Genomic DNA, 12500 nt, shown 5'->3' with positions numbered 1-12500 from the left:
AGGGCTCTAGGTGTTGTTGCTTGCTGTGGGAGGGCTCTAGGTGTTGTTGCTTGCTGTGGGAGGGCTCTAACTGTTGCAGCTTGCTGTGGAAGGGCTCTAGGTGTTGTTGCTTGCTGTGGGAGGGTTCTAGGTGTTGTTGCTTGCTGTGGGAGGGCTCTAACTGTTGCAGCTTGCTGTGGAAGGGCTCTAACTGTTGCAGCTTGCTGTGGGAGGGCTCTAACTGTTGCAGCTTGCTGTGGGAGGGCTCTAACTGTTGCAGCTTGCTGTGGAAGGGCTCTAGGTGTTGTTGCTTGCTGTGGGAGGGTTCTAGGTGTTGTAGCTTGCTGTGGGAGGGCTCTAACTGTTGCAGCTTGCTGTGGAAGGGCTCTAACTGTTGCAGCTTGCTGTTGGAGGGCTCTAGGTGTTGTTGCTTGCTGTGGGAGGGCTCTAGGTGTTGTTGCTTGCTGTGGAAGGGCTCTAGGTGTTGCAGCTTGCTGTGGGAGGGCTCTAGGTGTTGTTGCTTGCTGTGGGAGGGCTCTAGGTGTTGTTGCTTGCTGTGGGAGGGCTCTAGGTGTTGTTGCTTGCTGTGGGAGGGTTCTAGGTGTTGTTGCTTGCTGTGGGAGGGCTCTAGGTGTTGTTGCTTGCTGTGGGAGGGCTCTAGGTGTTGTTGCTTGCTGTGGGAGGGCTCTAGGTGTTGTTGCTTGCTGTGGGAGGGCTCTAGGTGTTGTTGCTTGCTGTGGGAGGGCTCTAGGTGTTGCAGCTTGCTGTGGGAGGGCTCTAGGTGTTGTTGCTTGCTGTGGGAGGGCTCTAACTGTTGCAGCTTGCTGTGAGAGGGCTCTAGGTGTTGTTGCTTGCTGTGGGAGGGCTGTAACTGTTGCAGCTTGCTGTGGAAGGGCTCTAACTGTTGCAGCTTGCTGTGGGAGGGCTCTAGGTGTTGTTGCTTGCTGTGGGAGGGCTCTAGGTGTTGTTGCTTGCTGTGGGAGGGCTCTAGGTGTTGCAGCTTGCTGTGGGAGGGCTCTAGGTGTTGTTGCTTGCTGTGGGAGGGCTCTAGGTGTTGTTGCTTGCTGTGGGAGGGCTCTAACTGTTGCAGCTTGCTGTGGAAGGGCTCTAACTGTTGCAGCTTGCTGTTGGAGGGCTCTAGGTGTTGTTGCTTGCTGTGGGAGGGCTCTAGGTGTTGTTGCTTGCTGTGGAAGGGCTCTAGGTGTTGCAGCTTGCTGTGGGAGGGCTCTAGGTGTTGTTGCTTGCTATGGGAGGGCTCTAGGTGTTGTTGCTTGCTGTGGGAGGGCTCTAGGTGTTGTTGCTTGCTGTGGAAGGGCTCTAGGTGTTGCAGCTTGCTGTGGAAGGGCTCTAACTGTTGCAGCTTGCTGTGGGAGGGCTCTAGGTGTTGATGCTTGCTGTGGGAGGGCTCTAGGTGTTGCAGCTTGCTGTGGAAGGGCTCTAACTGTTGCAGCTTGCTGTGGGAGGGCTCTAACTGTTGCAGCTTGCTGTGGGAGGGCTCTAGGTGTTGCAGCTTGCTGTGGGAGGGCTCTAATCTGTTGCAGCTTGCTGTGGGAGGGCTCTAGGTGTTGTTGCTTGCTGTGGGAGGGTTCTAGGTGTTGTTGCTTGCTGTGGAAGGGCTCTAACTGTTGCAGCTTGCTGTGGGAGGGCTCTAACTGTTGCAGCTTGCTGTGGGAGGGCTCTAGGTGTTGCAGCTTGCTGTGGGAGGGCTCTAGGTGTTGCAGCTTGCTGTGGGAGGGGCAATAGGTGTTGCAGCTTGCTGTGGGAGGGGCTCTAGGTGTTGTTGCTTGCTGTGGGAGGAGCTCTAGGTGTTGCAGCTTGCTGTGGGAGGGCTCTACCTGTTGCAGCTTGCTGTGGGAGGGGCTCTTGGTGTTGTAGCTTGCTGTGGGAGGGGCTCTACCTGTTGCAGCTTGCTGTGGGAGGGGCTCTAGGTGTTGCAGCTTGCTGTGGGAGGGGCTCTAGGTGTTGTTGCTTGCTGTGGGAGGGCTCTAGGTGTTGCAGCTTGCTGTGGGAGGGGCTCTACCTGTTGCAGCTTGCTGTGGGAGGGGCTCTACCTGTTGCAGCTTGCTGTGGGAGGGGCTCTAGGTGTTGCAGCTTGCTGTGGGAGGGGCTCTAGGTGTTGCAGCTTGCTGTGGGAGGGGCTCTAGGTGTTGCAGCTTGCTGTGGGAGGGGCTCTAGGTGTTGTTGCTTGCTGTGGGAGGGCTCTAGGTGTGGCAGCTTGCTGTGGGAGGGGCTCTACCTGTTGCAGCTTGCTGTGGGAGGGGCTCTACCTGTTGCAGCTTGCTGTGGGAGGGGCTCTAGGTGTTGCAGCTTGCTGTGGGAGGGGCTCTAGGTGTTGTTGCTTGCTGTGGGAGGGCTCTAGGTGTTGCAGCTTGCTGTGGGAGGGGTTCTACCTGTTGCAGCTTGCTGTGGGAGGGGCTCTAGGTGTTGCAGCTTGCTGTGGGAGGGCTCTAGGTGTTGTTGCTTGCTGTGGGAGGGCTCTAGGTGTTGCAGCTTGCTGTGGGAGGGGCTCTAGGTGTTGCAGCTTGCTGTGGGAGGGCTCTAGGTGTTGTTGCTTGCTGTGGGAGGGCTCTAGGTGTTGCAGCTTGCTGTGGGAGGGCTCTAACTGTTGCAGCTTGCTGTGGGAGGGCTCTAACTGTTGCAGCTTGCTGTGGGAGGGGCTCTAGGTGTTGCAGCTTGCTGTGGGAGTTGCACCGGCGGGATGCAACAGTATGATTGATCCGTGTTTGTCATCTTTTCTCTATGGTTGTCCCATATATATTTGTAAGTTTGTGAAAATAGTATTTTATTATTATTTTAAGAAGGTTATTCGAAAGGGTTTAAGATTTCTGCTCAGGAATCAGTTGAATCAGTTGAATCAGTTGTAGTTGCTTCCCTCCTATAACTAATTCCTCAAGGTGATTCAACAAGGTCTTTCGTGAAGGGGGGGGGGGCTTCCTAAGTAGTTTCAGCAAGAATTAATATCATTTATCATAAGCTGTGTAAGGGGTGTATATATGTGTATGTGATCAAATCAACACACTTGAACTTGATAAACACCTCCAGAGGATACCTGATCAAGCGGTCAAAGTTTGGGAGCTGCGGCGACTCACAGCCTGGTTGATCAGACTTGCTAGCCAGGAGGCCTGGCAGATGGGGCACTGGCTCCTTGAAAGCACTTGATATGGTTTTGATGCCGCCTGCTGGCCCTTAGAACTGGCGCCGGAATCGACGATTTAATACAATGATGTATCCATAAAATTTGATATCAACCCAGGCCAAATTCAGAGAGAGAGAGAGAGACCCAATTTGTTCCTGCCTCGGCCGGGAATCTAACCCGGGCTCTTAGGAGTACGACCGAGCGAGTGTGCGTGCGTGTGCGTGCTTGGTGCTTATTAATCTGGTACGTCCGTTCATTGTTCCTCTTGCATGATGCTCAATGGCTGGATTTGAGCCCGTTCTCAACTGTACCCCACCTCTCTCGACCCTCTCCTCTCTTCCTCTCTCTTCCTCTCTCTTCCTCTCTCTTCCTCTCTCTTCCTCCCCTTCCCCCTCCACATCCACCTCCTGACCCTCTTCACCCCCTCCCACTTTCTCTCCTGCAACTATTCCACTATTAAAGTATCATGCACACCCACCACCAAGAAAGGTAATGAGAAACTTGCTCGTCTCAAAGCTGTCACACTTGAAACAATTGCCTCCTCCATCGAGAATTTAAGATTTCGTGAGCACTGTGTCTACACCGATGGCTCAGTCCAGTCTTCTACTGGACGGACTGCAGCAGTATGTAGGTTTTATAGAAATAATATTTGCCCACAGACTGTCAGTGTCAGGTTAAACAACTGGTTGACCTCCACACAAGCAGAACTAGCGGCATTACAACTAGCTACCAGTACATTAAAAAACATTGGAGGAGAAATAATTTTTTGTGATTCAAAGTCTGCTCTTCAAGCAATCGAAACTTGTCCTCGAAGATCGACAGCAAGAACCTCATACTACCAGTTATAAATAACCTAATCGCTGCAAAGAGTAAAGGGTTTCGAATCTCCTTTGTATGGATACCATCACACATTAATGTAACCAATCATAATAACACAGATATTACAGCCAAATTAGCTGCAATTAAGTTGAATTAGGCCTATGTATCCCCATCTCTGCTGTCAAAACTGTATTGTTCCAAACACTCAGGTCTGATAGAAAAGAAATTACTGACTCCCAACGACCTGAAAGCACCAGTATAAAAAGCTATGATTTGTTCACATCCGAAACTTATGTTTATGGGCAGCACAAAACGTGGACCAGACTGTGCGACACAGTGGTTAACAGGCTCAGGTTGGGTTACCGTTACCTGTGGCAGGTGGCTGCAGGTGACGGGTCTCCCAATCCTGAGCACTCCAGGTGCAAACTCTGTGAGCAGGAACTACGGCATGATCTCCCACACTACATCACCGAATGCCCATTTATCAGACCATTCAGACCTGTTGGCATGAGGTACCTGGAGCTTTGCAATAACTTTATTCACCCTCGTGTTCTTGATGATATCCTCATAATGCACTCAAGAGTCTGCCAGTGCAGACTACTGAACACATGGCCGTGTATGACCAACCATCCTGTGTGTTAGGGATTTGTAGGGAACTTTGTGACACACTGTATTCCCCATCATATAGTCTAGGGCAGCTGCACAAATGCAGATGTGCCTAAATGCGTTGATAAAAAATAAAAAAAAAAAAACCTATCCCCTCACAAATTTTGTTTGTAACTGACTAGGATACTGTAGTCAGCTGTAGTCAGCTGCTCGTCATGCATTATGTATATAAGAATGAGTGGTAGTAAGAAAAATAATCAGTTGATTGACAGTTGAGAGGCGGGCCGAAAGAGCCAGAGCTCAACCCTCGCAAGCACAACTAGGTGAGTACACACACACACACACACACACACACACACACACACACACACACACACACACACACACACACACACATACACACACACACACACACACACACACACACACACACACACACACACATACAAAATCCTCAGGGGAATCGACCGGGTAAACAAGGACGAACTTTTCAACACTGGTGGGACGCGAACAAGGGGACACAGGTGGAAGCTGAGTACCCAAATGAGCCACAGAGACGTTAGAAAGAACTTTTTCAGTGTCAGAGTAGTTAGCAAATGGAATGCATTAGGAAGTGATGTGGTGGAGGCTGACTCCATTCACAGTTTCAAATGTAGATATGATAGAGCCCAATAGGCTCAGGAATCTGTACACCAGTTGATTGACGGTTGAGAGGCGGGACCAAAGAGCCAGAGCTCAACCCCCGCAAGCACAATTAGGTGAGTACATACACACACACACACACACACACACACACACACACACACACACACACACACACACACACACACATACATACACACACACACACACACACACACACACACACACACACACACACACACATACACACACACACATACACACACACACACACACACACACACACACATACACACAAACACACACACACACACACACACACACACACACACACACACACACACACACACACACACACACACACACACGGTAATTCATAATATGGAAGACGAGATCAAGTTTGGAGAGTGTAACAAATCACTGACGAAACCCGTGCCTGGTTCTTGTTCCCTGCCTGTTACCTTCCCGGGCTGACTCACTCCCACCCACTCCTCTTCCATATTGCTCCCCCCTTCCCTCTGTTGTAATGATCTGGGGCTCAGATCATTGGTTCTCCCTTCTCCCCTCTTTTCCCTCTCCTTCTCCCCTCCTTTCCTTCTCCCTCTCCCCTCCTTCCTTCTCCCCTCCCCTTGGCCGTCATTCGTCTCCTCCTCTTCCCCCCCCCCCTGTCGCCCATTTGTCAGGGTCAAGAGGTTGACCTGAGGGTAGGGTGGTCGTGGATACCTTGGCTTCTCCCACTCAACTTCCCCACTCAGATATTTCCCTCTCCACCCCCTCTCATCCCTCTCTGTCCCTCTCAGCAGCGGCCTTCCCCATACCAGGCAGAGTCAAATGTCCCTACTCCTATCTTAGAGGAGACAGGCTTGAACATAAATTATCAGTTTTGTAAACATTGCTCGCAGGTGCCTGGGCTCCATAGACGCGCCTTGTCCCCCTTCTCTGTAGCTGGGGAGAGCTGACTCAATCTTCAGGAATTCATGTAGCTTTCCACGACAGATCAGTGAAGGTGATTGGCCTGAGATAAGGGCCAAGTCCTTATTGGCCCTAGAGAGCCAGACCTCAGGCCTACGTGTTAAATGGTTGGCCATTGCCAAAATAATGGGTGGAGCCCTGGGGCTGTATTAGATGGTGGGAGGAGTAATTCTTCCCAACAATAAGTTGGAAAAGCTAAATTTCATCAGTGTGTCTTGGGAGTGTATTAGGAACAGGGCCGCAAGCCCGTATCCTCGGGGCTGAGGGCAGCCATCAACATCGTGGCCGTAGTGCGGGTATTTAAGGTATAGTGCACTTGAGTTTTGTGTCCTCGGTAAATATCCATTGTGCCTCTAGGGAAATAGAATAGGTTATGTGTTCAAATTGTCTTAATTTACATGGTTCATAAAATAAATTGTATAGCTTGTCCAGTGGTATTCACTTAACTCCCCTTTGATATATTTTGCTACGTTGTCATTTTTAGGTGTTGTATTGGAAGCCCCCATGTTCTCCTACTAGTAATAGATACTAAAGTTGCCCTTGGTTTTAAATTAGTAACGTAAATTACACAAACTAATTTTCCAAAAGTTATTACTGAAATTCATATTACCCGGAGTCCCATGGTGACTGATTCCTTGCCTTCCTGGGGGATCGGTGATTGACACATTCAGGTATGGTTGGTCGGGAAGGTGGTGGCAGTGTAAATGTGTTTTGTTATTGTTTTTTTTAACTAATAACCCTTGTCCTTGGTGTATCTTCCTCATTTAATATTCCTCTTACATACGTGGCCGTCCAGTGAGGGGTCATGCTGGACTGTAACAGTGTTAAGCTGGGGTATTGAGTGAAGAGAGACAGAGATTTACAACAGAGAGCGTATATTACGATCACGAGAGATAACAAGATAACAGGATTAATACTGGGAAACATTGGGTTATTACAATAAAGGCCGCGGTTATTACAGAGGGAAGCGGTCGTTACACTGTCTCCCCTCTCTCCCCCTTCCCTCTGTCTCCCCTCTCTCGCCCTTCCCTCTGTCTCCCCTCTCTCCCCCTTCCCTCACCTCTCCCCTCTCCTTCCCTCCCTCCAACCTACCTACAATATCACTAACAAGACGAACACTTCACACAGACGGCGATCCCCAGATATTAACACTGTCCTTAGACAATCTAAGGACAGTACCTCACCTCCTTAGACAATCTAAGGACAGTACCTCACCTCCTTAGACAATCTAAGGACAGTACCTCACCTCCTTAGACAATCTAAGGACAGTACCTCACCTCCTTAGACAATCTAAGGACAGTACCTCACCTCCTTAGACAATCTAAGGACAGTACCTCACCTCCTTAGACAATCTAAGGACAGTACCTCACCTCCTTAGACAATCTAAGGACAGTACCTCACCTCCTTAGACAATCTAAGGACAGTACCTCACCTCCTTAGACAATCTAAGGACAGTACCTCACCTCCTTAGACAATCTAAGGACAGTACCTCACCTCCTTAGACAATCTAAGGACAGTACCTCACCTCCTTAGACAATCTAAGGACAGTACCTCACCTCCTTAGACAATCTAAGGACAGTACCTCACCTCCTTAGACAATCTAAGGACAGTACCTCACCTCCTTAGACAATCTAAGGACAGTACCTCACCTCCTTAGACAATCTAAGGACAGTACCTCACCTCCTTAGACAATCTAAGGACAGTACCTCACCTCCTTAGACAATCTAAGGACAGTACCTCACCTCCTTAGACAATCTAAGGACAGTACCTCACCTCCTTAGACAATCTAAGGACCGTACCTCACCTTCAAGCATCTGGCCTACAGTCTCAAGCAAACAAGGAGACACACACACTCTGCCATTTAAAGATTTAAAGTGTGTTCCGTAAGTGGTTTAAGTGTTAGGTCAAGCTGTCTTAAAGAAAAATGTGTGTAACAAGAATAGGGGTTTGTAGAATTTACATGAATGTTCCCCTGTCTCTTCTACAAGCTATAGGATTATCTTGAGATTATCTTGATTATCTTTAGATGATTTTGGGGCTTTTTAGTGTCCCCGCGGCCCGGTCCTCGACCAGGCCTCCACCCCCCAGGAAGCAGCCCGTGACAGCTGACCCAGGTACCTATTTTACTGCTAGGTAACAGGGGCATAGGGTGAAAGCAACTCTGCCCAATGTTTCTCGCCGGCGCCCGGGATCGAACCCGGGACCACAGGATCACAAGTCCAGCGTGCTGTCCGCTCGGCCGACCGGCTCCCTAAGCTGTTAGCCTGAACCAGCTTTTTAAAGCTTAGGTCTAGAAGAGAAATAGAAGTTGCCTACCTACCTTGAGGCTACCTTGAGGTGCTTCCGGGGCTTAGTGTCCCCGCGGCCCGGTCGTCGACCAGGCCTCCTGGTTGCTGGACTGTTGTCTATCTATTCCTTTTCTCCTTTTCACCCCCCTGTCTTCTTTTCTGTTTCTCTCTATCCCGTTCCATTTTCTCTCGCATTTCTCACTATTCCTTCCTCCCTGTCCTATCCTCAAATCCTTATCCTGATCCTCTTTCTAGTGCTATATAGACGTAATGACTTGGCGCTTTCCCCCTGATCATTCCCTTCCTTTCCTTTCCTTCAAATCTTTATTTCCTTTTTCTTTTCTTTTGTTCCTTTTCATTCTCTTCGCACTCCTAGTTTTATTTTCTTTTGTGTTTCTTGTTTTGTTTCTCTGTACCTCTCTCTTCACACTTGTCTCTTCCCGTCTTTGTTTTGTTCCTTTCTGTTCCCCTCTTCGTGGCCCCTTTCCTCTCCCCTCTTCAACCTTTGTTCTGCTTCCCCTCTTTTGTCTCTTTCCGCCATCTTGGTTACTGTCTTTTCCCCTCTTTTTAACCCTCGGCGCCGGGATGGGGGGGGGGGGGTGACCACATTAACTTTTAACTAAAGTTACTAACTTGAGTAACCTTAGTTACTAACCTGAGGTAACCTTAGTTACTAACCTGAGGTAACCTTAGTTACTAACCTTAGGTAACCTTAGTTACTAACCTGAGGTAACCTTAGTTACTAACCTGAGGTAACCTTAGTTACTAACCTGAGGTAACCTTAGTTACTAACCTGAGGTAACCTTAGTTACTAACCTGAGGTAACCTTAGTTACTAACCTGAGGTAACCTTAGTTACTAACCTGAGGTAACCTTAGTTACTAACCTGAGGTAACCTTAGTTACTAACCTGAGGTAACCTTAGTTACTAACCTGAGGTAACCTTAGTTACTAACCTGAGGTAACCTTAGTTACTAACCTGAGGTAACCTTAGTTACTAACCTGAGGTAACCTTAGTTACTAACCTGAGGTAACCTTAGTTACTAACCTGAGGTAACCTTAGTTACTAACCTGAGGTAACCTTAGTTACTAACCTGAGGTAACCTTAGTTACTAACCTGAGGTAACCTTAGCTACTAACCTGAGGTAACCTTAGTTACTAACCTGAGGTAACCTTAGTTACTAACCTGAGGTAACCTTAGTTACTAACCTGAGGTAACCTTAGTTACTAACCTGAGGTAACCTTAGTTACTAACCTGAGGTAACCTTAGCTACTAACCTGAGGTAACCTTAGTTACTAACCTGAGGTAACCTTAGCTACTAACCTGAGGTAACCTTAGTTACTAACCTGAGGTAACCTTAGTTACTAACCTGAGGTAACCTTAGTTACTAACCTGAGGTAACCTTAGTTACTAACCTGAGGTAACCTTAGTTACTAACCTGAGGTAACCTTAGCTACTAACCTGAGGTAACCTTAGTTACTAACCTGAGGTAACCTTAGTTACTAACCTGAGGTAACCTTAGCTACTAACCTGAGGTAACCTTAGTTACTAACCTGAGGTAACCTTAGTTACTAACCTGAGGTAACCTTAGCTACTAACCTGAGGTAACCTTAGTTACTAACCTGAGGTAACCTTAGTTACTAACCTGAGGTAACCTTAGCTACTAACCTGAGGTAACCTTAGTTACTAACCTGAGGTAACCTTAGTTACTAACCTGAGGTAACCTTAGTTACTAACCTGAGGTAACCTTAGCTACTAACCTGAGGTAACCTTAGTTACTAACCTGAGGTAACCTTAGAGTTACTTCGGTATTACGATTAGTAAGGTCTGATTGTTCGTGTGGCCGTGCGTGTCTTCACTACCCAATGATGGGGGTGGAAGGAAGGAAGGAAGGAAGGAAGGAAGGAAGGAAGGAAGGAAGGGAGGGAGGGAGGGAGGGAGGGAGGTAGGGAGGAAGGTAGGGAGGAAGGAAGGTCTGTATTTTCCTGCACCCTCTCCTGTCAGTGGTGCACGAAATGACTTCAGGTGATCAGACACTAGTGGGTATATTGTTTGATGTTAATTGTTGCTATTTAGTTATCCCCTGTCACCTGTATTATCCCCTGCCACCTGCATTGTTCCCCTGCCACCTGTACTGTCCCCTGCCACCTGTACTGTCTCCCTGCCACCTGTATTGTTCCCTGCCACCTGTACTGTCTCCCTGCCACCTGTACTGTCTCCCTGCCACCTGTACTGTCCCCTGCCACCTGTACTGTCTCCCTGCCACCTGTACTGTCTCCCTGTCACCTGTACTGTCTCCCTGCCACCTGTACTGTCTCCCTGCCACCTGTACTGTCTCCCTGCCACCTGTATTGTTCCCCTGCCACCTGCATTATTCCCTGCCGACAAGCCTGCTACATATATCTTGGCTCATTATCATTCCCTTATTCCGTTCCCCTTATCTCCCTGTACGTTCCTCTCTTGATGCGACCATTCTCCCCTCTCTTGCTCCCATCATATTATTCACGACTCTTCTGTTCCCCTCTTCTGTATCAGTAGCTTCGTCACGCGGGGATATATAGATATATAATTATTATATTCCAGGTCTGTGCTATGGACATGAATGTATAACATGACTGAAGCCGACCTACCACTCTACCTACCTACCACTCTACCTACCTACCACTCTACCTACCTACCACACAGCCGATGCTTCCCTCTACCACTGTAGAGGGAAATTTGATGGTTAGCGTGACGCATTTTATGTTATTCATCTCATTTGCATACTCATTTGCATACTCATTTGCATACTCCCAGTGATAAAGAGGAAATCGCACTGTATCACTCTCCTTTCCTCTCTTCCTCCTTCCTTCTCTGTCTCCTCACTTTATATCCCAATCTCTCGGGTATAGATATGATGTGAAGGAGTGTGTGAAGAAATGGAAAACATTTAGTGTCGGAGGGAGATAATCTTGGTATTGACCGGGTGATTTTATGTCGAGTCTCCCCCCCTCTTGTAACGCCCGTTTTCTGTGGTGTTTACTATTTGTGTCTGCAGGATCGAGCTATTAGCTCTTGGACCCCGGCTTTCTAACCAATCTATTTTTTCCTCTATTAAATCTACTACTTGTATTTATCTCTAATGTAGTGAAACACTTTTTTCTAATGAATTTATATCTAACTCACGCGCACACACATACCCCAGGAAGCAGCCCGTGACAGCTGTCTAACTCCCAGGTACCTATTTACTGCTAGGTGAACAAACGCATCAGGGTGAAAGAAACTCTGCCCACTCTCGTAGTGGGTATTATGTGCTCCTACGGTCCAGAGGGCTTTAGTGTGTGTGTGTGGTCTGTTAAGCACCTCTTGTGACCAAAGGATAGGAGATAGACTAAGTGTGTTCCATCCTTTTGGTATACGCCATGTGCTTATCTTCAGCCACAGAGCTCGGTTCCTTCCGGTTTGAATATTTATGTAGAAAAGGGATGGTTAGGTGTGTCGAGGGCACGACCCATGTAGGGATGTTCCCCTCAGACTTTAGTATGGGCAATATTTTATTTTTTATTTACTTAACAAAATACTTTTTCGACACTTATGGTTTGTGTTAAATATAAGTCGCAGTTGCCATTAGAAAAGTAGCACTATTGAACAACTGATTTTCTTAAGTTTCCTATACAAAGATGATCTTAATGATTACACAAATATGTGTCTCATTTCCCTGTACATATTTACTTTACTTTACAACTTGTACTTTATACAATTTTAAATATATAAAATAATTAATGGTGCTTCTAATGCAGTTAATCTATGACAAAGGGAGCGTTTCTAAGCTTTCTGCCAAGATGTCTGGCCATAAGTCACGCTGTCTAGGAGATCTTCCAGACTTAGTGTCCAGAGTCAGGATTCAACGAGCATTTACGTGTCCATTTACGAAGCATGTATATCATTAATCCCCCCCCCATGCAGCATCCCCAGGCCAGCATGCCTGGCACCTCATCTCAACCAGACCCCTGCCACTACTAATGGCACTCTGGTGGACCTCCCGTACTGTGGCACTCTGCAAGGGATGCCGCTGCCTCG

At 47.9% G+C, this 12500-nt stretch overlaps 1 protein-coding gene across 1 annotated transcript in view; it reads right to left on the bottom strand.

Annotated features, from left to right (window-relative positions):
* LOC123748138 (involucrin-like) overlaps positions 1-12500 on the bottom strand; it is a 14893-nt gene that overhangs the window by 1088 nt on the left and 1305 nt on the right. The window contains exon 2 of the mRNA XM_069319501.1: positions 1-1493. This exon is cut by the window's left edge and continues 1088 nt beyond it. Coding sequence (XP_069175602.1) covers positions 1-1493 — 1493 coding nt within the window. The remainder of the gene's footprint in view (positions 1494-12500) is intronic.

The sequence above is a fragment of the Procambarus clarkii genome, chromosome 93 (genome assembly GCF_040958095.1).
Source record: "Procambarus clarkii isolate CNS0578487 chromosome 93, FALCON_Pclarkii_2.0, whole genome shotgun sequence".
Taxonomy (NCBI): Eukaryota; Metazoa; Arthropoda; class Malacostraca; order Decapoda; family Cambaridae; genus Procambarus; species Procambarus clarkii.
Note: the sequence above shows the minus strand (reverse complement) of the source record. Positions and strands in the feature narration are given on the sequence as shown.